The following is a 22,865-nucleotide window of genomic DNA, read 5'->3' as shown; positions in this document are numbered from 1 at the left end:
CACCAGAGTGAGGTGGACATACATAATGGTCGACATTTACTAAGAAATGTGTTTTTTACGCCAGTATAGTATATTGTAGTGATGTGCATCAAATTTATGCGGAGCTGCGTGCGCCTCAACCCCTTCCTGCATACTGACATACATGTACATCAATCGCGTGGCCGAGAGGCTATGATTGGCGCACAGTGTATGCCGAAACCTGTATACAATACACCGTGCGACTATGTGTATTCTCCACTATTAACCCTTGCGGTATAATAGTGTGATCAGTAAGGGCAGGTGCCAGAAATATCTGCCAAAAATCCGCCTGTGGATAGTCCATAGTAGAGTTTTTATTATTCCTAATTAATATAATTCATGCAATCTCAGGCGGCAATTCTATTCTGTGGTATTAGACTGGACAATAACGGAGCAGCCATAGAAAATACTGAGCCTTAACGTTCAGCCCTGATCATGTCCAGACTAATAAAGTTTTCCATTGTGACATCACAGGATCTTGTCGCCTTCCTGGAAACATCCAGACTTATGCAGTTTTCCATTGTGACATCACTCTGATGACATCACAGTTGGGAGGTTCTAAAAGGCGGTGACGCAGCACAGTCTCACTTTCTGTGTATTCAGAGGGAGATTGCAGCTGCATTGCTGTGCGTTTCTTTGTGATTTGCGCTTTATCACGATTTTCAATGGAGATTAAGGGTTTGGCATTCTTGCCCATCCTTGTGTTCCATCTGTGCCTGGGAGGGATATTGCTCTGCTACACCTTAACCCTGGACCAGGACAATGGCCGGCTGATGATTTACATCAGGTAAGTGGAGAACATTACAGATGACATGACGTTATCTTCATAGTGACGTTGTATATTGAACGTTGTTACTTTATTATACAGCAGAGAAGTGTCATCTTATAAGTGATTCTATACAGGACATTACAAGTAGAAGAACTCTATGAAGTGTTAACATCAAGTTCATAGAAGTCTCTGGGTCATTATTAAACCTCTGTGACATTCAGAAATGTTCCCTCAATGTTCTGTTAAAGTGACAGCGTTTGTCTCCCGTTCCTGCACTGTTTCCTTGACGTCTCTTTTCTCTTATTCGCAGTGAAACGGGAGCCCGATACCCCCAGTCGGTGCTGTTTACGATAGTGTTCGTGGGCACGGCCATTCTGGGTAAGTGATAACCACTGGTGGAAAGTGAAGAATAATTGGTTGTTTTATTACTGGGATTTCCTTCTCCATCACAGGTTACATAGTTAGTGCGGTTAACAAAAAAACAAAAACATATGTCCATCAAGTTCAACCAAGGGATGGGAGAGAGGGAAGTGATGGGAGAAATTATAAAAAAAAATTTGCCCCTATTGATCCAGAGGAAGGCTTAAAAAAAACCCCCCAAAAAACAGGTAAATAAATATTACAATTATTTTTTTTTACATAAAATTGTCAATCAGTGTGATTGGTGCAACTTCCTAAATACATTTTATTAAAAATTATTTTTACTTTTTGAGATACAGCAGCTGTTATATTGCAGGTGGATCCTTGCGTGTCCTGATGGATTCAGGCCTAAATATAACAAATATTTATATAAGCGATCAGAAAATCGCAAAGTGAAGTCCCCTTGTGGGGCAAAAAAAAAAGAAGTAGAATAGTTAAATAAAGTTTATGGAAAAAAAAAAAGATTGCAGCAAATATAAAATACAACCGCTTTTTTCCCCAAAAAGTGATTTTATTTAGTATAAGTGTACATAGACATATAAGGTATCGCCGCGATTGTAATGACTCAAGCAATAAAGTTAACATATTAATTAAACCGTCAAGTGAACAGCGTCCAAAATAACCGCAAAAAACAACGGCAACATAAATTTTTCTCTCTCATTCCCCCCCATAAAAAATAAAATAAAAGTTAAAAAAAGTGTGTTCATTAAGGGGTTAAAATTAAGTGTTTTAGACCTCCCAGCCTGTGTTTTTTTTTTTACAGTATAAATAAAATGCAATTATATTGTTGTCACTGTTACCAAGGTTTTCACCAACAGAGACTTTCCCAACAAGCTCAGCATGACTAGAAATGACCAGATCCTACACAGCATCACCTCTAGTCGGGTCTTCCACACACTGGGTCATAGATGTTCACTAGATGTTCTCATTTCTTTCCTTCTCTTCCAGGTTTCGCCCTGGCTTTTGCCCAGTATAAATTCATGACGTTACGGGCAGCAGCCTGTGAGATCAATCAGGAGTGGGCACAGAAGATCCTGCTCGGACTGGCCTGCACGTCATGTATTGGAATAGTGTTGACCGGCTCCTTTACGGTTTGTTAATATCATCCACCATTAAACCCTCATACACAGCTAAACGCAAAGTGATTGAAGAAAGGTCTAGTCTAATCTACTTGTGTTTCTTCTCTAGATGTTCGAGTATGAGACCATTCATAAAACAGGAGCGGTCTTGGCATTTGGATGCGGCACCATATACAACCTGGTCCAATCCAAATGTCTATATAAATTATCATTCAGCCGCAGATATGTCTGCCATGTGAGAATGGCTGTAAGTGTCATCACTGCCATCACTGCGGTGATCTGTATCCTTTTATAATGCAAGGACCCCGGATCTTCCCAACAGGGATCAGAGATTCCCCTCTCTGTATGGTAATGCAGCATGTGAACACTCGTGGCTATTCTTTTTTGACCAAAAAGTTTCACATGAAGTTTCACTTCTGGGTGTTCACATTTATTCCAATTAGGGGGCAGTTTAGGTAATGCACGTGCACTCACTATCTTCCCTTTCCCATATTGACAGATATATGGCTCCATCCTAAGATAATATGGCGTTTTCTGGCCTTTGTCCAGTGAGTCAGATTCCAATTGGCCTCATGGTTGGCGGGTCGTATTAGACAAGGGTCACTAACTTCTACCTGACCCTTCTGTCATGTCTGGGATTATAAGGGCAGACAATACAGGGATATATAATGTCACCCATCTTTATGTTTATGTTCCTATATACATCCACCCATAAGGTGCTGCATCCAGGATTCCAGTGATAGGACATCTGTGTGAGGATATTCCCTGTGTAGAGGTAGGAACTTCTATTTATTTCACAGATTTTCTCATTGACTTTTCTGATTTCTTGATCTGATCTCAATATTCTTCATTGTTTGTTTTCTTCATGTTCTTGCAGATTTTATAATTTTCTATTATTCCAGAGATATTGATGATGAGGAAATGTCCAGTAATATTGTCTTTTATTTCCTATTATGTCTCGTCTTCTAGATCTGCAATATAATATCTATCATAACGGAGTGGTTAACACTCTTCTTCTTCCTCCTGACCTACCTGACATATTCAGATCTCCAGGTTTGTATATTTACAGAGATGTGTTACCCCATGAGTTCATGTATGGTTTCTCCCAGTGCAATGTATGGGGCCCTCATTAGAAGTATTGTGGCCCTCAGTGGAATAGGAGGTTGTTAGGATGTTTCTCATCTTGGTTGTATAAGTGACATATGTTTTCCTGCGTCCTCAGCATTTATGTCTGAATATGTCCTGGAAAGGCATTACCATCATCATACGGGAGAAGGTCCAGGACAGTAATATATGAAGAAGAAACCTGGATGCAGGAGGTAATAACAGCAGAACATAAGACTCAGATCCCGATCTACAGGACGATCTATAGAACATGTGACGTCCAGTAGAAGCTTCCAGCATCGGGCCGTATAACACCTGACACCTGTTCTGCTGTCACTCTGAGGAATGAGTACATGAAGGTCAGTGTAAAGAATATTACAGAACATCTCTACATATAATGTCTCCAGGATTTCATCCTTTCTTATTGTTGATGGTTTCTTCTACTGGGTTGAGGTCTTGTAGTTGTAATGGTTTCTGGTTCTGCTATCTGCAGGATCTCATCATGGATTTCTGGACATGTAAATATAAATTTTAATGTCAGGTCTGTCTTTCTTTATTTTCAGTTTTCATCGCCCCTGATGAGTGGAAGGAGATCAGCGAGGAGTCTGAGGACGTGCACAACTTTCCAGACTGTAACTAACAACGTGCAGGTCCTAATCACAGCTCCCCCTCCATTTTGGATCAAGTAACAACTACAAGGGGTTACTTCAGCATTGTACTCATGGAAGTGTCCAGCAATAAAATTTATCATGGTGGAAACAGAGAAATGGACGATTAATAACTGCGGCATTCCTCATAACTTCCTGTGTCGACTGAACATTACAACATATACTGCACAGGAAGTAGTAGAGACCAGGAAGACCAATTATCCTGGTGTATGAAGGAACCATCCACTGAAGTGAATCATATAAAGACCAGGCCTTCTACAATCTAGGCTCCATCTACTGAAGTGGATAATATAAGGATCAGGCCTTCTACAATCTAGGCTGTATCTACTGAAGTGGATGATATAAAGGCCCGGGCCTTCTACAATCTAGACTCTATCTACTGAAGTGGATGATATAAAGACCGAGCCTTCTACAATCTAGACTCTATCTACTGAAGTGGATGATATAAAGACCGGGCCTTCTACAATCTAGACTCTATCTATTGAAGTGGATAGTATAAAGACTGTGAGTTCTATAATCTAGGCTTCATCCACTGAAGTCAATAACATAAAGACTGGGCCTTCTACAATCTCGGCTCTATCTACTGAAGTGGGTAATATAAAGACCGGGCCTTCTACAATCTCGGCTCCATCTATTGAAGTGGATGATATAGAGAACGGGTCTTCTACAATCTCGGCTCCATCTACTGAAGTGGATGATATAAAGACCAGACCTTTTACAATCTAGGCTTCATCTACTAAAGTGCATAATATAGAGTTTGGGCCTTCTACAATCTACGCTCCATCTACTAAAGTGGATACTTTAAAGACCTGGCCTTCTAGAATTTGCCAAGTGATGTGGGCACTGTTGACTGGCAAATTAACATCAACATCAATATTTCTATAATAAAATGTATTTCATCATATCCGTGTTACGGTTTTCCTCTTCACTGACCTCTATGCTGTTTTCTGATCTTGTATTAGCTTCTGGTCTTACATCTTTTTAAATCAAGTGATTTAAAAAAAAAATATTTTACATCATACAACAAACAAGCCAACCCCAAACAGCAAACAAGCCACCCCTCTCCCTACTCCTTCCCTCAATCCGAAAAAAAAAAAAGTAGTTTACATGCAATGCATGTCCTAGACTATTGAAGGCAATAGAAAAATCTATAAAACTTGGCTTTGAGACTATGCCTCCATGGTTGATGATGTTCACCATATAAATACTGTGTAACTGTATGTAATTCAGAGAGCCATGGGTGATCTAATATGGCGGTGAATTGTCTACAGCCTGATATCCCCGGCTTAGTTCTAATACGCCACCATCGTTTGTGCTTAAGATATAGAGAAGGTATTTTTTTGTGGGTACTTTAAACCCGTTAGCTTCTATCGCCTGATACAAACTAATACAACATGTCTGTTTTCAACTAATGGTGAAGTAGAGTATTACAAGAATCCATATCTCCCTCTCTTTCCCATTGCAAGTTCTCTAGTTTAATACGAACATGGCCACCTCCCCATATGAGAGACATAAAGAGAGTATTTACTTCGGGAGCCAGATGGTAGCATTATGTAATAAATATAATAATTTAAGCATCTAGACCATCTTAAGCAAATTAGTTCTACCCAGATCTAGTGATCTATGTAGTTTGAGTCACGCTTCCGATTTGAGTTTAAATTGGGCTAGTAAAGTATATGTGTATCCCTACGTACCTAAAGGATGTCACAGATTTCATAGGAAGATGATCATATCCGGTTATTGGAAGTTGTGGATATACAAGCATTAACATGGATTTAGCCCAAATTATGTTCATGCTCTTAAGGGTCTACTCCACAAGAAGTAAAAAATATTGTGGAATAAAGCATTTCTAGAGAAGTACTTATAGAAGGGTCTTATTCCACGAGGGCTCAGTGTTAAAGTATTTCCATCTTCATCTGTGGAAGATGAAACGTTCACTTGTAGATGAGAGAAGATCTGCACCAGCTCATCTATTAAGTTCATGGAACTATTTGTGGGATTAAAATTAAGTGTTTTTGCCCTCCCAGCTTGTGTTTGTTTTTTTACAGTATAAGTGAAATGTAACTATATTATGGTCACTGTTACCGAGGTTTTCACCAACAGAGACTTTCTCAACAAGCTCAGCATGACTAGAAATTACCAGATCCTACACAGCGCCACCTCTAGTCGGGTCTTCCACACACTGGGTCATAGATGTTCACTAGATGTTCTCATTTCTTTCCTTCTCTTTCAGGTTTCCCACTGGCTTTTGCCCAGTATAAATTCATGATGTTCCGGGCAGCAGCCCGTGATATGAATCAGGAGTGGGCACAGAAGATCCTGCTCGGACTGGCCTGCACATCATGTATTGGAATAGTATTGACCGGCTCCTTTACGGTTTGTTAATATCATCCACCATTAAACCCTCATACACAGCTAAACGCAAAGTGATTGGAGAAAGGTCTAGTCTAATCTACTTGTGTTTCTTCTCTAGATGTTCGAGTATGAGACCATTCATAAAACAGGAGCGGTCTTGGCATTTGGATGTGGCACCATATACAACCTGGTCCAATCCAAATACCTATATAAATTATCATTCAGCCGCAGATATGTCTGCCATGTGAGAATGGCTGTAAGTGTCATCACTGCCATCACTGCAGTGATCTGTATCCTTTTATAATACAAGGACCCCGGATCATCCAAACAGGGATCAGAGATTCCCCACTCTGTATGGTAATGCAGCATGTGAACACTCGTGGCTTTTCTTTCTGACCAAGGTAGTTCACATGAGGGTCCCCGTGGGATTATACTTACTCCAATTAGGGGGAAGTTTAGGAAATGCACGTGCACTCACTATCTTCCCTTTCCCATATAGACAGATATATGGCTTCATCCTAACATAATATGGCGTCTTCTCACCTTTGACCAGTGAGTCAGATTCCAGTTGGTCTCATGGTTAGTTGGTCGTATTAGATAAGGGTCACTAACTTCTACCTGACCCTTCTGTCATCTCTGGGATTATAAGGGCAGACAATACAGGGATATATAATGTCACACATCTTAATGTTAATTGTCCTATATACATCCACCCATAAGGTGCTGCATCCAGGATTCCAGTGATAGGACATCTGTGTGAGGATAGTCGCTGTGATACGGTAAGAACTACTATTTATTTCATAGATTTTCTTGATCGGATCTCAATATTCTTCATTGTTTGTTTTCTTCATGTTCTTGCAGCTTCTATAATTTTCTATTATACCGGAGATATTGATGATGAGGAAATGTCCAGTAATATTGTCTTTTATTTCTTATTAAGTCTCGTCTTCTAGATCTGCAATATAGTGGCTATAATAACGGAGTGGTTAACACTCTTCTTCTTCCTCCTGACCTACCTGACATATTCAGATCTCCAGGTTTGTATATTTACAGAGATGTGTTACCCATGAGTTCATGTATGGTTTCTCCCAGTGCATTGTATGGGGGGGCCCTCATTAGAAGTAGTGTGGCCCTCGGTGGAATAGGAGGTTGTTAGGATGTTTCTCATCTTGGTTGTATAAGTGACATATGTTTTCCTGCCTCCTCAGCATTTATGTCTGAATATGTCCTGGAAAGGCTTTACCATCATCATACGGGAGAAGGTCCAGGACAGTAATATATGAAAAAGAAACCTGGATGCAGGAGGTAATAACAGCAGAACATAAGACTCAGATCCCGATCTACAGGACGATCTATAGAACATGTCACGTCCAGTAGAAGCTTCCAGCATCGGGCCGTATAACACCTGACACCTGTTCTGCTGTCACTCTGAGGAATGAGTACATGAAGGTCAGTGTAAAGAATATTACAGAACATCTCTACATATAATGTCTCCAGGATTTCATCCTTTCTTATTGTTGATGGTTTCTTCTACTGGGTTGAGGTCTTGTAGTTGCAGCAATTTCTGGTTCCACTGTCTACAGGATCTCTTAATGGATTTCTGGATATGTTAATATGGATTTTAATGTCAGCTCTGTCTTTCTTTATTTTTAGTTTTCATCCAGCTCTGAAGAATGGAAGGAGATCAGCGAGGAGTTTGAGGACGCGCACAAATTTCCAGACTGTAACTAACAACGTGCAGGTCCTAATCACAGCTCCCCCTCCATTCTAGATCAAGTAACATCTACAAGGGGTTACTTCAGCATTGTACTCATGGAAGTGTCCAGCAATAAAATTCATCATGGTGGAAACAGAGAAATTGACGATTAATAACTGCGACATTCCTCATAACTTCCTGTGTGGACTGAACATTTCAAAATATACTGCACAGGAAGTAGTAGAGACCATGAGGACCATTCATCCTGGTGTATGACGGAACCATCCACTGAAGTGAATCATATAACGAACGGGCCTTCTACAATCTAGGCTCCATCAACTGAAGTGGATGATATAATGACCAGGCCTTTTACAATCTAGGCTCCATCTACTGAAGTGTATCATATAAAGACCTAGTTTCCACAATCTAGGCTCTATCTACTGAAGTACATGATATTAAGACCGGGCCTTCTACAATCTAGGCTCCATCTACTGAAGTGGATGATATAATGACCAGGCCTTTTACAATCTAGGCTCCATCTACTGAAGTGTATCATATAAAGACCTAGTTTCCACAATCTAGGCTCTATCTACTGAAGTACATGATATTAAGACCGGGCCTTCTACAATTTAGGCTCCATCTACTGAAGTGGATCATATAAAGAACAGACCTTCTATAATCTAGGCTCTGTCTACTGAAGTGTATAATATAAAGACCGGGCCTTCTATAATCTAGGCTCTGTCTACTGAAGCTTATAATATAAAGACCGAGCCTTTTATAATAAAGGCTCCATCTACTGACGTGGATAATATAAAGATCCGGCCTGCTGCAATCTAGGCTCCATAAAATAAAGTTGATGGTGTAAAGACCGGGCCTTCTACAATCAAGTTTCCATCTACTAAAGTGGATGATATAAAGACCGGGCCTTCTGCAATCTAGGATTCATCTACATAAGTGCATATTATAGAGATTGGTGAATACCTATACGAGTATAGACCATTGGCATACGCCAAACAATAATGCGTCCACACAAATCATAAAGCAAATATCAATACCTATACCAGACTGTGAAGACTACTAGTATATCCAGAAAATGAAACACATATAGCACAAGTCATGTACCATGACAATATAAAATAAACTTTATTGAAATATACATAACATATTGGCCATCAAAATATAAAAACAATATAGCACACAGTTAAAAAGGAGAGTATGGAGGAGCTGCATGAATAATCCAATATATATGTCTTCACAGTCTGGTATAGGTATTGATATTATAGAGATTGGGCCTTCTACATTCTATTATTATATATGTGTTACTGTTTTCCTCTTCACTGGTCTCAATGCTGTTTCCTGATCTTGCATTAGCTTCTGGTCTTACGTCTTTTTAAATCAAGTGAAATTTATTTCAAGATTTTACATCATACAACAAACAAGCCACCCCAAAACAACAAACAAGCCACCCCCTCTCCCTACTCCTTCCCCTAATCTGAAAAAAGGTAGTTTACATTCAATGCACTGTAGCAGAATTTTTTTAAATCAAGTGATTTTTTTTGATATTTTACATCAAAACAACAAAGAAGCCATCCCCAAACTCTCTCTACTCATTCCCCAAACTGAAAAAAAAGGTGTTTTACATGTAATGTACTGTAGCATATTTATTAGTCCTAGACTATTGAAGGCAGTGGTAAAATCTATAAAACTTGGCATTAAGACTATGCCTCCATCGTAGATGGTGTTCACCATATAACTAATATGTAACTGTATGTAATTCAGAGAACCATGGGTCTAATTGTGTACAGTCTGAGTTTCTCCCGAGTACAACAATATCCCATATGTGGTAATAAACTGCTGTTTGGACACACAGCAGGGCTCAGAAGGGAAGGAGCGCCATTTGACTTTTGGAGCTCAAATTTCGCTGAAATGGTTTGCGGAGGCCATGTTGCATTTGCAAAGCGCCTGGGAGCATAAAACAGTGGAAAACCCCCACAAGTTACCCTATTTAAAAATGACACCCCTCAAGGACATGAATAAAGGGTATAGTGAGCAAGTAGGCAGTCAAAATAAATATCTAAATTTTTTTCAATAAAATGTAGGTTTAGTAAATTTTTCTCATTTCCACAAGAACTAAAAGGAGAAAAAGCACAGCAACATTTGTGGAGCAGTTTCTCCTGAGTACAACCCCATATGTGGTCATAAATGGCTTTTTGAGTATATGGCAGGACTCAGAACATAATGAGCAGTATGCAACATTTGAGGCTTACTATGGTGGTATTTACTGCCCTGTGCCATGAAAACAGAGGCTCTAGGGTGTGAAAATATTAGAAACCCAATAAAAGTGACCCAATTTTATAAACGAATCCCCTAAACGAATTCATCTAGAAATATACTGAGAAATTTTAGATTGAAAAGTAGCACCCTTTAAGGTATGCGTCTAGGGGTACAAAAAAATATTTAATTTGTGAAGTGACAGCCCTCTAGGTATTCATCTAGGGGTATAGAAAGAATTTTTAATTTGTGCAGTCACTGAGGACTACCTGGAAAACCTGCAATGGAGGGAGAGGGAATGGCAGGTCCCACTACCAACCTACCCACCATTCCATAAAATCCAGCCCAAAAAATAAATCAATGGCCTCAGCAAGAAAAGATTTGCTGAGACAACCAATCTCATCTGGATTTACCAAGGAGATGTGATATATTTTGAAACATTGTGTCATGCACAGGACGGGCTTTGTGGGACACGTCTCACATTGGTATGTGGTGTCCTTACGAAAGCCTCGCTTGGCGCACAAACATTTTTTTTAGGGCTTCTGTTTTTTTTTTCAGTCAGGGGGATTTCTGTGAGGAAATGCTGGCCGGGAATTATCTCGCTGACGGAAGGACCAGATGAGCTGCCCTCCCCTTCCTGGTCAGCAAATATCGGGGCCTTGATGACTTTTTCCTGAAATTGCAGGAACGTGTCCCCACTGCCGGAATATCTGCAGAGGACAAAGGCGATGTATAAAGCAATCTGTGTGAGATGGACAGACAGGTTTTCATACCACACCTTTGTCTTGCACATGGCGCTGCATGGTTCAACATCGCCCATATATTTATTGTACTCCAGTACTCAAAATAGTTTGGGGACTTGGGTGGTGGATCCGCGTACAGGTACAAGGCTGCCTCTGCGATCATGAATGCCGGTCAGTATAAGGACGTCACTTTTATCCTTATATTTCAGGAGCAGCAGATCGTCACTGCAGACAGCTCTGCTCTCCCCTAATTTCAGTGTCTGACCCAGCAAAGTTTTGGGGAGGCCCTTCTGATTTTTGCAGACTGTTCCGCACGCCAATGTGGATCCGGATGAGGGAACATTTAACAATGGGACACTGTTGTAAAAGTTGTTCAGATATAAATGATATCCTTTGCCAGCGACCCTGCTATATTTGATAAGTGAGGATACCCTACCTACCAGGGAAATTCTAAATGAGAGGTGTCATTGCTACCTAACAGGTAACTCGGGCAGTGGGTAATCTAGGGACACAACAGGGCAATGGCGACCGCGTACTGCGACAAGTGATGTGACAATTGATGGCTGGGCACAGATCACAGAATGCCACTTTGGGTGGATTAATCAGATTGATCAAATGTCCAGTGGGCACCAAAGATGATGATCACTGGTCAGTGGGAAGAAATTAGGCAGATCTGAGGATTTTTTAAGATTTCTACTTCTCTTTTCTTCACTATACTTCAATACGACCAACTGTGACAAGCTACACACACAACAGAGCTTGTCAGAGCTGGCGATGCCTGTGAATCCTGCCTCCTATGCTGTGATTGGCCAGTCAGTACTGACTGGCCAATCACAGCGCTTGACGACACGGGACCATTCTGATTGGTACCGTGCCAGTGAGTCCTGCCCGGCAACTGTCAGTAACAGTTGCAGTCAGGATGCTGTAACTGTGTCACTTAACAAGGTGACGGTTTAAAGCCAGGGCATGACTGTGCGCTCGATTGTGGTAAAGCACTTGCAATCTGGACGTAGTCATGCCCATTTGCAGGAAGGGGTTAATATGAGCATTGCCACTTCCCCAAATGAGAGACCTAATGAGAGTATTTACTTCAGGAGCCAGATGGGAGCATTATGTAATAAATATAATAATTTAAAGAGGTTAGCCAGGAAAAAAATATAATCTAAAAAGTGTCCCCCAGCCTTGGTTTGCCTTCTCTAAACCCCCTACTAACCCTATACCAGTTTCTGTTTGATCTCAATGGTCACTGCTGCTCTTTCTGTTTGTTTACATCCCTTGCTTCTGGACTTGTTTCCTGTCTTGTAACCCACCATACCCATGATTCCTTGCTGCATCTGAGGAGATAGCTTAACTGGGGCCTATGTAATAAACTACGCGGGCCCCCGTTACTATAATAACTGACAGTACTTACATATTTTCCTTCCGAGGCGCAGCGGCGGTCCTGACGTCACAACGCTATGCGCTGCGCACAGTATCCCGACCCTGGATGGAGTCAGGACCTCCGCTGTGGCCAAAGAGGAGCACAAGATTAATATTACTATCTGTGTGTTAATATTACTGTCTAGAGATGGTGGGTGGGGGTCCGACTCCCGGGACACCCGCCAATCAGCTGTTTTGAAGGGGGTGCAGAGCTCGTACGAGCGCTACTTCCCCTTCACTCCGGTCACTTTCTCACACTGAATCGCTGACATGGACGTTCACAGTGTGAGCAAGTAAGGGAAATGAAGGGGCGCTCGTACGAGTTCTGCACCCCCTTCAAAACAGCTGATTATCGGGGACCCCGACCCACCAGCTATTGATGGCCTATCCTGAGGATAGTGCATAATGTTTAGGGAGTGGACAACCCCTTTTAAGCCTACCGTGTGTTAGGCTTAGATACAGGGCCCCAGCTTATACTGTATAAGATTACTGTCTGCTGGACCCTGGATCCAAGCCTATCTTAGGTCGGCTTAAAAGGGGATCACCAGTCTGTGTAGGTCTGTGTGTTAATATTACTCTGTGTGTAATGAATCTATATAATATATAAACCTCACTTTTTGAATTGAATTACTGAAATAAATTAACTTTTTGATGATATTCTAGTTCATTGAGAAGGACTAGAATATACAGTATATATATATATATATATTTCAAACACACACAGACTCAATACGTCTCACGTCTGAGGGTTTGCTACAATGTATGCAGTCAAGACAATTCTCCATAAATGTAACGGTTTGGCTACGTTCACACATTTCCGCTGCAAATCGTGCAGATTTGGTGCAGGTTTCCCTGCGGCAAGTTTCTTCGAAAAATCCAACTATTCTCCCCTCTTGTGCTCTCTCATGGCAACGCTTCCCTGGTCCCCACCGCTCTCTGTACACCCGGCCCCCAGCGATGACGTGTCGTCACCTAACCCATTGAATTCAATGGGAAATATCTGCAACAAATTCGTGTGCATTTCACAGCAGAAAGTGTTAGGTCTGTAAGGCTTTTTAATCTCTGAATGTAAACAATAATATTTCCATTCACTGATAGCCAGCAGAGATCTTGAAAATAGTGGATAATGAAAAGCCAAAGAAAATTAAAAAGCAGCAGATTTTTTTTTTCATAATACATTGACTACATTTTATTTATATACATCAGGAAAACCCTATAAATATATATGTATAGCACCAGAGTGAGGTGGACATACATAATGGCCGACATTTACTAAGAAATGTGTTTTTTACGCCAGTAAAGTATATTGTAGTGATGTGCATCAAATTTATGCGGAGCTGCGTGCGCCTCAACCCCTTCCTGCATACTGACATACATGTACATCAATCGCGTGGCCGAGAGGCTATGATTGGCGCACAGTGTATGCCGAAACCTGTATACAATACACCGTGCGACTATGTGTATTCTCCACTATTAACCCTTGCGGTATAATAGTGTGATCAGTAAGGGCAGGTGCCAGAAATATCTGCCAAAAATCCGCCTGTGGATAGTCCATAGTAGAGTTTTTATTATTCCTAATTAATATAATTCATGCAATCTCAGGCGGCAATTCTATTCTGTGGTATTAGACTGGACAATAACGGAGCAGCCATAGAAAATACCGAGCCTTAACGTTCAGCCCTGATCATGTCCAGACTAATAAAGTTTTCCATTGTGACATCACAGGATCTTGTCGCCTTCCTGGAAACATCCAGACTTATGCAGTTTTCCATTGTGACATCACTCTGATGACATCACAGTTGGGAGGTTCTAAAAGGCGGTGACGCAGCACAGTCTCACTTTCTGTGTATTCAGAGGGAGATTGCAGCTGCATTGCTGTGCGTTTCTTTGTGATTTGCGCTTTATCACGATTTTCAATGGAGATTAAGGGTTTGGCATTCTTGCCCATCCTTGTGTTCCATCTGTGCCTGGGAGGGATATTGCTCTGCTACACCTTAACCCTGGACCAGGACAATGGCCGGCTGATGATTTACATCAGGTAAGTGGAGAACATTACAGATGACATGACGTTATCTTCATAGTGACGTTGTATATTGAACGTTGTTACTTTATTATACAGCAGAGAAGTGTCATCTTATAAGTGATTCTATACAGGACATTACAAGTAGAAGAACTCTATGAAGTGTTAACATCAAGTTCATAGAAGTCTCTGGGTCATTATTACACATTTGTGACATTCAGAAATGTTCCCTCAATGTCCTGTTAAAGTGACAGTGTTTGTCTCCCGCTCCTGCACTGTTTCCTTGACGTCTCTTTTCTCTTATTCGCAGTGAAACGGGAGCCCGATACCCCCAGTCGGTGCTGTTTACGATAGTGTTTGTGGGCACGGCCATTCTGGGTAAGTGATAACCACTGGTGGAAAGTGAAGAATAATTGGTTGTTCTTATTACTGGGATTTCCTTCTCCATCACAGGTTACATAGTTAGTACGGTTAAAAAAACAAAAACATATGTCCATCAAGTTCAACCAAGGGATGGGAGAGTGGGAAGTGATGGGAGAAATTATAAAAAATTGTTTTGCCCCTATTGATCCAGAGGAAGGCATAAAACCCCCCCCCCCCAAAAAAAAAACAGGTAAATAAATATAAAAATTTCCCATAAGGCATTAATCAATCTTTCCTAAAAATTCCTTCCTGATCCTAAGTGGCAATCCGATTGGATCAACATTCAAACAATAATTCTACACATTGACATTTATTTTTTTTTTTTACATAAAATTGTCAATCAGTGTGATTGGTGCAACTTCCTAAATACATTTTATTAAAAATTATTTTTACTTTTTGAGATACAGCAGCTGTTATATTGCAGGTGGATCCTGGCGTGTCCTGATGGATTCAGGCCTAAATATACCAAATATTTATATAAGCGATCAGAAAATCGCAAAGTGAAGTCCCCTTGTGGGGCAAAAAAAAAGAAGTAGAATAGTTAAATAAAGTTTATGGAAAAAAAAAAAGATTGCAGCAAATATAAAATACAACCGCTTTTTTCCCCAAAAAGTGATTTTATTTAGTATAAATGTACATAAACATATAAGGTATCGCTGCGATTGTAATGACTCAAGCAATAAAGTTAACATATTAATTAAACCGTCAAGTGAACAGCGTCCAAAATAACCGCAAAAAACAACGGCAAAATTAATTTTTCTCTCTCATTCCCCCCATAAAAAATAAAATAAAAGTTAATCAATAAGTGCCATGTACCCCAAAATACAACCAATGAAAACTACACCTTGTCCCACAAAAAACAAGCCCACATATGGCCAAACCGACGGAAAAAAAAAAAGTTACGGCTCTTGGAATGCGGTGAAGCAAAAACAAATATTTTTTTTTTAAAAGGGTTTTTATGTTTCAAATGTAGAAAAACATATAAAACCTTTACATATTTGGTATCCCCGTAATCGTGCCGACACACAGAATAAAGGTAACATGTTATTAATGCCAGATAGTGAACGGCGTAAATTTATAACGTGAAAATCAATGCTGGAAAAGCTGCTTCATTTTAATTCTTTCCTAAAATAAAGTTAATAAAAGTTAATCAATATATTATATGCACCCAAAAATACAACTCGTCCCGCAAAAAACAAGCCCTTATACGGCTATGTCAACCGAATAATAAAAAAGTAACGACTCTTAGAATGCGACAGTGAAAAAACGAAAATAAAAAATCATTGGTCATTAACGCGCAAAAAAGTGTGTTCATTAAGGGGTTAAAATTAAGTGTTTTAGACCTCCCAGCCTGTGTTTTTTTTTTTACAGTATAAATAAAATGCAATTATATTGTTGTCACTGTTACCAAGGTTTTCACCAACAGAGACTTTCCCAACAAGCTCAGCATGAGTAGAAATGACCAGATCCTACAGAGCGTCACCTCTAGTCTGGTCTTCCACACACTGGGTCATAGATGTTCACTAGATGTTCTCATTTCTTTCCTTCTCTTCCAGGTTTTGCCCAGGCTTTTGCCCAGTATAAATTCATGACGTTACGGGCAGCAGCCTGTGAGATCAATCAGGAGTGGGCACAGAAGATCCTGCTCGGACTGGCCTGCACGTCATGTATTGGAATAGTATTGACCGGCTCCTTTACGGTTAGTTAATATCATCCACCATTAAACCCTCATACACAGCTAAACGCAAAGTGATTGGAGAAAGGTCTAGTCTAATCTACTTGTGTTTCTTCTCTAGATGTTCGAGTATGAGACCATTCATAAAACAGGAGCGGTCTTGGCATTTGGATGCGGCACCATATACAACCTGGTCCAATCCAAATACCTATATAAATTATCATTCAGCCGCAGATATGTCTGCCATGTGAGAATGGCTGTAAGTGTCATCACTGCCATCACTGCGGTGATCTGTATCCTTTTATAATGCAAGGACCCCGGATCTTCCAAACAGGGATCAGCGATTCCCCACTCTGTATGGTAATGCAGCATGTAAACACTCGTGGCTATTCTTTTTTGACCAAAAAGTTTCACATGAGGGTCCCTTCTGGGTGTTCACATTTATTCCAATTAGGGGGCAGTTTAGGTAATGCATGTGCACTCACTATCTTCCCTTTCCCATATTGACAGATATATGGCTCCATCCTAAGATAATATGGCGTTTTCTGGCCTTTGTCCAGTGAGTCAGATTCCAATTGGCCTCATGGTTGGCGGGTCGTATTAGACAAGGGTCACTAACTTCTACCTGACCCTTCTGTCATCTCTGGGATTATAAGGGCAGACAATACAGGGATATATAATGTCATCTATCTTTATGTTTATGTTCCTATATACATCCACCCATAAGGTGCTGCATCCAGGATTCCAGTGATAGGACATCTGTGTGAGGATATTCCCTGTGTAGAGGTAGGAACTTCTATTTATTTCACAGATTTTCTCATTGACTTTTCTGATTTCTTGATCTGATCTCAATATTCTTCATTGTTTGTTTTCTTCATGTTCTTGCAGATTTTATAATTTTCTATTATTCCAGAGATATTGATGATGAGGAAATGTCCAGTAATATTGTCTTTTATTTCCTATTATGTCTCGTCTTCTAGATCTGCAATATAATATCTATCATAACGGAGTGGTTGACACTCTTCTTCTTCCTCTTGACCTACCTGACATATTCAGATCTCCAGGTTTGTATATTTACAGAGATGTGTTACCCCATGAGTTCATGTATGGTTTCTCCCAGTGCAATGTATGGGGCCCTCATTAGAAGTATTGTGGCCCTCAGTGGAATAGGAGGTTGTTAGGATGTTTCTTATCTTGGTTATATAAGTGACATATGTTTTCCTGCGTCCTCAGCATTTATGTCTGAATATGTCCTGGAAAGGCATTACCATCATCATACGGGAGAAGGTCCAGGACAGTAATGTATGAAGAAGAAACCTGGATGCAGGAGGTAATAACAGCAGATCATAAGACTCAGATCCCGATCTACAGGACGATCTATAGAACATGTCACGTCCAGTAGAAGCTTCCAGCATCGGGCCGTATAACACCTGACACCTGTTCTGCTGTCACTCTGAGGAATGAGTACATGAAGGTCAGTGTAAAGAATATTACAGAACATCTCTACATATAATGTCTCCACGATTTCATCTTTTCTGATTGTTGACAGTTTCTTTTCCTTAGTTGAGGTCTTGTAGTTGTAATGGTTTCTGGTTCTGCTATCTGCAGGATCTCATCATGGATTTCTGGACATGTAAATATAAATTTTAATGTCAGGTCTGTCTTTCTTTATTTTCAGTTTTCATCGCCCCTGATGAGTGGAAGGAGATCAGCGAGGAGTCTGAGGACGTGCACAACTTTCCAGACTGTAACTAACAATGTGCACGTCCTAATCACAGCTCCCCCTCCATTTTGGATCAAGTAACAACTACAAGGGGTTACTTCAGCATTGTACTCATGGAAGTGTCCAGCAATAAAATTCATCATGGTGGACACAGAGAAATGGACGATTAATAACTGCAGCATTCCACATAAATTCCAGTGTGGACTGAACATTACAACATATACTGCACAGGAAGTAGTAGAGACCAGGAAGACCAATTATCCTGGTGTATGAAGGAACCATCCACTGAAGTGAATCATATAAAGACCAGGCCTTCTACAATCTAGGCTCCATCTACTGAAGTGGATAATATAAGGACCAGGCCTTCTACAATCTAGGCTGTATCTACTGAAGTGGATGATATAAAGACCGGGCCTTCTACAATCTAGACTCTATCTATTGAAGTGCATGATATAAAGACCGAGCCTTCTAAAATCTAGACTCTATCTACTGAAGTGGATAGTATAAAGACTGTGAGTTCTATAATCTAGGCTTCATCCACTGAAGTCAATAACATAAAGACTGGGCCTTCTACAATCTCGGCTCTATCTACTGAAGTGGGTAATATAAAGACCGGGCCTTCTACAATCTCGGCTCCATCTATTGAAGTGGATGATATAGAGAACGGGTCTTCTACAATCTCGGCTCCATCTACTGAAGTGGATGATATAAAGACCAGACCTTTTACAATCTAGGCTTCATCTACTAAAGTGCATAATATAGAGTTTGGGCCTTCTACAATCTACGCTCCATCTACTAAAGTGGATACTTTAAAGACCTGGCCTTCTAGAATTTGCCAAGTGATGTGGGCACTGTTGACTGGCAAATTAACATAAACATCAATATTTCTATAATAAAATGTATTTCATCATATCCGTATTATTTTTTTTCCTCTTCACTGACCTCTATGCTGTTTTCTGATCTTGTATTAGCTTCTGGTCTTACATCTTTTTAAATCAAGTGATTTTTAAAAAAAATATTTTACATCATACAACAAACAAGCCAACCCCAAACAACAAACAAGCCACCCCTCTCCCTACTCCTTCCCTCAATCCGAAAAAAAAGTAGTTTACATGCAATGCATGTCCTAGACTATTGAAGGCAATAGAAAAATCTATAAAACTTGGCTTTGAGACTATGCCTCCATGGTTGATGATGTTCACCATATAAATACTGTGTAACTGTATATAATTCAGAGAGCCATGGGTGATCTAATATGGCGGTGAATTGTCTACAGCCTGATATCCCCGGCTTAGTTCTAATATGCCACCATCGTTTGTGCTTAAGATATAGAGAAGGTATTTTTTTTGTGGGTACTTTAAACCCGTTAGCTTCTATCGCCTGATACAACCTGATACAACATGTCTGTTTTCAACTAATGGTGAAGTAGAGTATTACAAGAATCCATATCTCCCTCTCTTTCCCATTGCAAGTTCTCTAGTTTAATACGAACATGGCCACCTCCCCATATGAGAGACATAAAGGGAGTATTTACTTCGGGAGCCAGATGGAAGCATTATGTAATAAATATAATAATTTAAGCATCTAGACCATCTTAAGCAAATTAGTTCTACCCAGATCTACTGATCTATGTAGTTTGAGTCACGCTTCCGATTTGAGTTTAAATCGGGCTAGTAAAGGATATGTGTATCCCTACGTACCTAAAGGATGTCACAGATTTCATAGGAAGATGATCATATCCGGTTATTGGAAGTTGTGGATATACAAGCATTAACACGGATTTAGCCCAAATTATGGTCATGCTCTTAAGGGTCTACTCCACAAGGAGTTAAAAATATTGTGGAATAAAGCATTTCTAGAGAAGTACTTATAGAAGGGTCTTATTCCACGAGGGCTAAGTGTTAAAGTATTTCCATCTTCATCTGTGGAAGATGAAACTTTCACTTGTAGATGAGAGAAGATCTGCACCAGCTCATCTATTAAGTTCATGGAACTATTTGTGGGATTAAAATTAAGTGTTTTTGCCCTCCCAGCTTGTGTTTGTTTTTTTACAGTATAAGTGAAATGTAACTATATTATGGTCACTGTTAGGGGGGATTCACACGAGCGTGTATTCGGTCCGTGCGGGCCGCGTGGTTTTCACGCGGCACGCATGGACCAATACAAGTCTATGGGGCAGTACAGACAGTCCGTGCTTTTTGGTTCAATAACTCTGCGTATTTCGCGCATCACGCACCCATTGAAGTCAATGGGTGAGTGAAAACCACACAGGTTGCACGGAAGCACTTCCGTGCGAACCGACTGAAACAGCGCACCAGCTGTCAAAAGGATGAATGTAAACAGAAAAGCACCACGTGCTTTTCTGTTTCCGAACATCCAAACGGAGTGTCTTTGCGATGAGCGAAGCCGGACAAGCGAACTGAACTTCACCGAGTTCGGCCGAACTCGTTTTGGCCGAACCCGGCAAAAAAATTATCGGTACGCGACGTCAGGAGATAGTCACTGTCCATGGTGCTGAAAGAGTTAAACTGTTTCAGCACCATGGACAGTGACTACCGATCCCAATAAACATGAACCTGTAAAAAAAAAGTTCTGACTTACCGATAACTCCCGGCGTCTTCCTCCAGTCTGACCTCCCGGGATGACAATTCAGTCCAAGTGACAGCTCCAGCCAATCACAGGCCAAGCACAGGCTGCAGCGGTCACATGGACTGGCGCGTCATCCAGGGAGGTGGGGCCCGATGTCGAGAGGCGCGTCACCAAGGACGCGTCACCAAGGCAACGGCCGGGAAGTTCTCGGTAAGTACGAACTTTTTCTTTTTTTTCAACAGGTTTTTCGATATTGTGTTCGGCATTCACTGTCGAGGGTGCTGAAAGAGTTAGCTCTTTCAGCACCTTGGACAGTGACGGGCGTCGACTAGCCTCATCTCTATGATGGCGGCTGCGCGAAAATCACTCAGCCGCGCATCATACACGGATGACACACGCAGCTGTCAAATGGTTTTTGCGCGCGCATAACGCCGCGTTGTTTGCGCGCGCAAAAACGCAACGTTCGTGTGTATCTGCCCTTACCGAGGTTTTCACCAACAGAGACTTTCCCAACAAGCTCAGCATGACTAGAAATTACAAGATCCTACAGAGCGTCACCTCTAGTCGGGTCTTCCACACACTGGGTCATAGATGTTCACTAGATGTTCTCATTTCTTTCCTTCTCTTCCAGGTTTCGCACTGGCTTTTGCCCAGTATAAATTCATGATGTTCCGGGCAGCAGCCTGTGATATGAATCTGGAGTGGGCACAGAAGATCCTGCTCGGACTGGCCTGCACGTCATGTATTGGAATAGTATTGACCGGCTCCTTTACGGTTTTTTAATATCATTCACCAGTAAACCCTCATACACAGCTAAACGCAAAGTGAGTGGAGAAAGTTCTAGCCTATTCAACTTGTGTTTCTTCTCTAGATGTTCGAGTATGAGACCATTCATAAAACAGGAGCGGTCTTGGCATTTGGATGTGGCACCATATACAACCTGGTCCAATCCAAATACCTATATAAATTATCATTCAGCCGCAGATATGTCTGCCATGTGAGAATGGCTGTAAGTGTCATCACTGCCATCACTGCGGTGATCTGTATCCTTTTATAATGCAAGGACCCGGGGGGCGTGGCCTGGATATGGAACTGGTGAGACGCGTGGTGTAAGAGCTCCTGCTCCCTGACTGCTCCCAAGCCCGATTAATAGCGTCTATTTGCGACACACATCGCACTAATGCGAAGAGGATCACGCAACAAACCCCCGACACCCGCAAGAAGTGATCAGCCAAGAACGAGGAGCGGTATACCTCATTATTTTTCAGACCCGGGCATGCCTGCATCTCCGGCCCGTCTATCCAATATGGCGGACCGCACTGGCACTTCAGGGACGCCGCCTCGGGGAAAGACAAATCATCCGGACCAGCCGCAGGAGAGCTCGGCAGAACCGCAGAGGGGTGAGTCAGTCTCTAACACGGCATCAATCCGTGGTATGGGCCCTGAACTACAGGCACTAACTGCACAAATGGCGGCCATTCCAACTAAGCAGGATATGGAGGGCTATATTTCCCGCCTTGAAGCGGTTTGCAAAAATGAGATCTGTTCCTTGAAAGAGGACATTACACATATTAATGAATCGGTGGAAGCGATTGAAGTGCAAACACAGGAGCTACAGCAGCATCAGGCAGCCCAGCAAACTTTATTAGAGCAACACTCTGCACATATACAAATGCTGTTTGATATGACGGATGATGCAGAGAACAGAAATAGGAGAAACAATATTAGAGTCAGGGGCATTCCAGAAGCTACGGGGCCCCAGGACCTCGTTCACACGTTACAGGGGATATTTAACATGTTGTTGGAAAGACCTGCGGATTCTCCGGTGGAAATTGATAGAGCCCACCGCACCCTGGGCCCAAAGAGCACGGATGTGGCCAGACCGCGTGATGT

General features: G+C 41.3%; 2 protein-coding genes and 1 long non-coding RNA gene across 3 annotated transcripts; all 3 read left to right on the top strand.

The window, feature by feature from the left end:
• The first annotated feature begins 623 nt into the window (after window positions 1-623).
• LOC142664617 (DNA damage-regulated autophagy modulator protein 1-like) lies at window positions 624-2,393 on the top strand. The gene is made up of 3 exons (XM_075843779.1): window positions 624-805; window positions 1,098-1,165; window positions 2,156-2,393. The coding sequence occupies exons 1-3, from the start codon at window positions 684-686 to the stop codon at window positions 2,305-2,307; spliced, it is 342 nt and encodes a 113-aa protein (XP_075699894.1). The 5' UTR covers window positions 624-683; the 3' UTR covers window positions 2,308-2,393.
• A 12,005-nt stretch (window positions 2,394-14,398) lies between these two features.
• LOC142665116 (DNA damage-regulated autophagy modulator protein 1-like) lies at window positions 14,399-16,693 on the top strand. The gene is made up of 3 exons (XM_075844664.1): window positions 14,399-14,580; window positions 14,873-14,940; window positions 16,542-16,693. The coding sequence occupies exons 1-3, from the start codon at window positions 14,459-14,461 to the stop codon at window positions 16,691-16,693; spliced, it is 342 nt and encodes a 113-aa protein (XP_075700779.1). The 5' UTR covers window positions 14,399-14,458.
• Window positions 16,694-17,651: 958 nt separating this feature from the next.
• LOC142664661 (uncharacterized) lies at window positions 17,652-19,249 on the top strand. Its single transcript, XR_012851352.1, has 3 exons — window positions 17,652-17,724; window positions 17,894-18,134; window positions 18,339-19,249. It is a non-coding gene; the product is annotated as an uncharacterized LOC142664661 (long non-coding RNA).
• The last annotated feature ends 3,616 nt before the right edge of the window (window positions 19,250-22,865 follow it).

This window comes from Rhinoderma darwinii, chromosome 12, assembly GCF_050947455.1.
Source record: "Rhinoderma darwinii isolate aRhiDar2 chromosome 12, aRhiDar2.hap1, whole genome shotgun sequence".
NCBI classification, from domain to species: Eukaryota; Metazoa; Chordata; class Amphibia; order Anura; family Rhinodermatidae; genus Rhinoderma; species Rhinoderma darwinii.
This window is presented reverse-complemented; position numbering and strand designations above follow the sequence as displayed.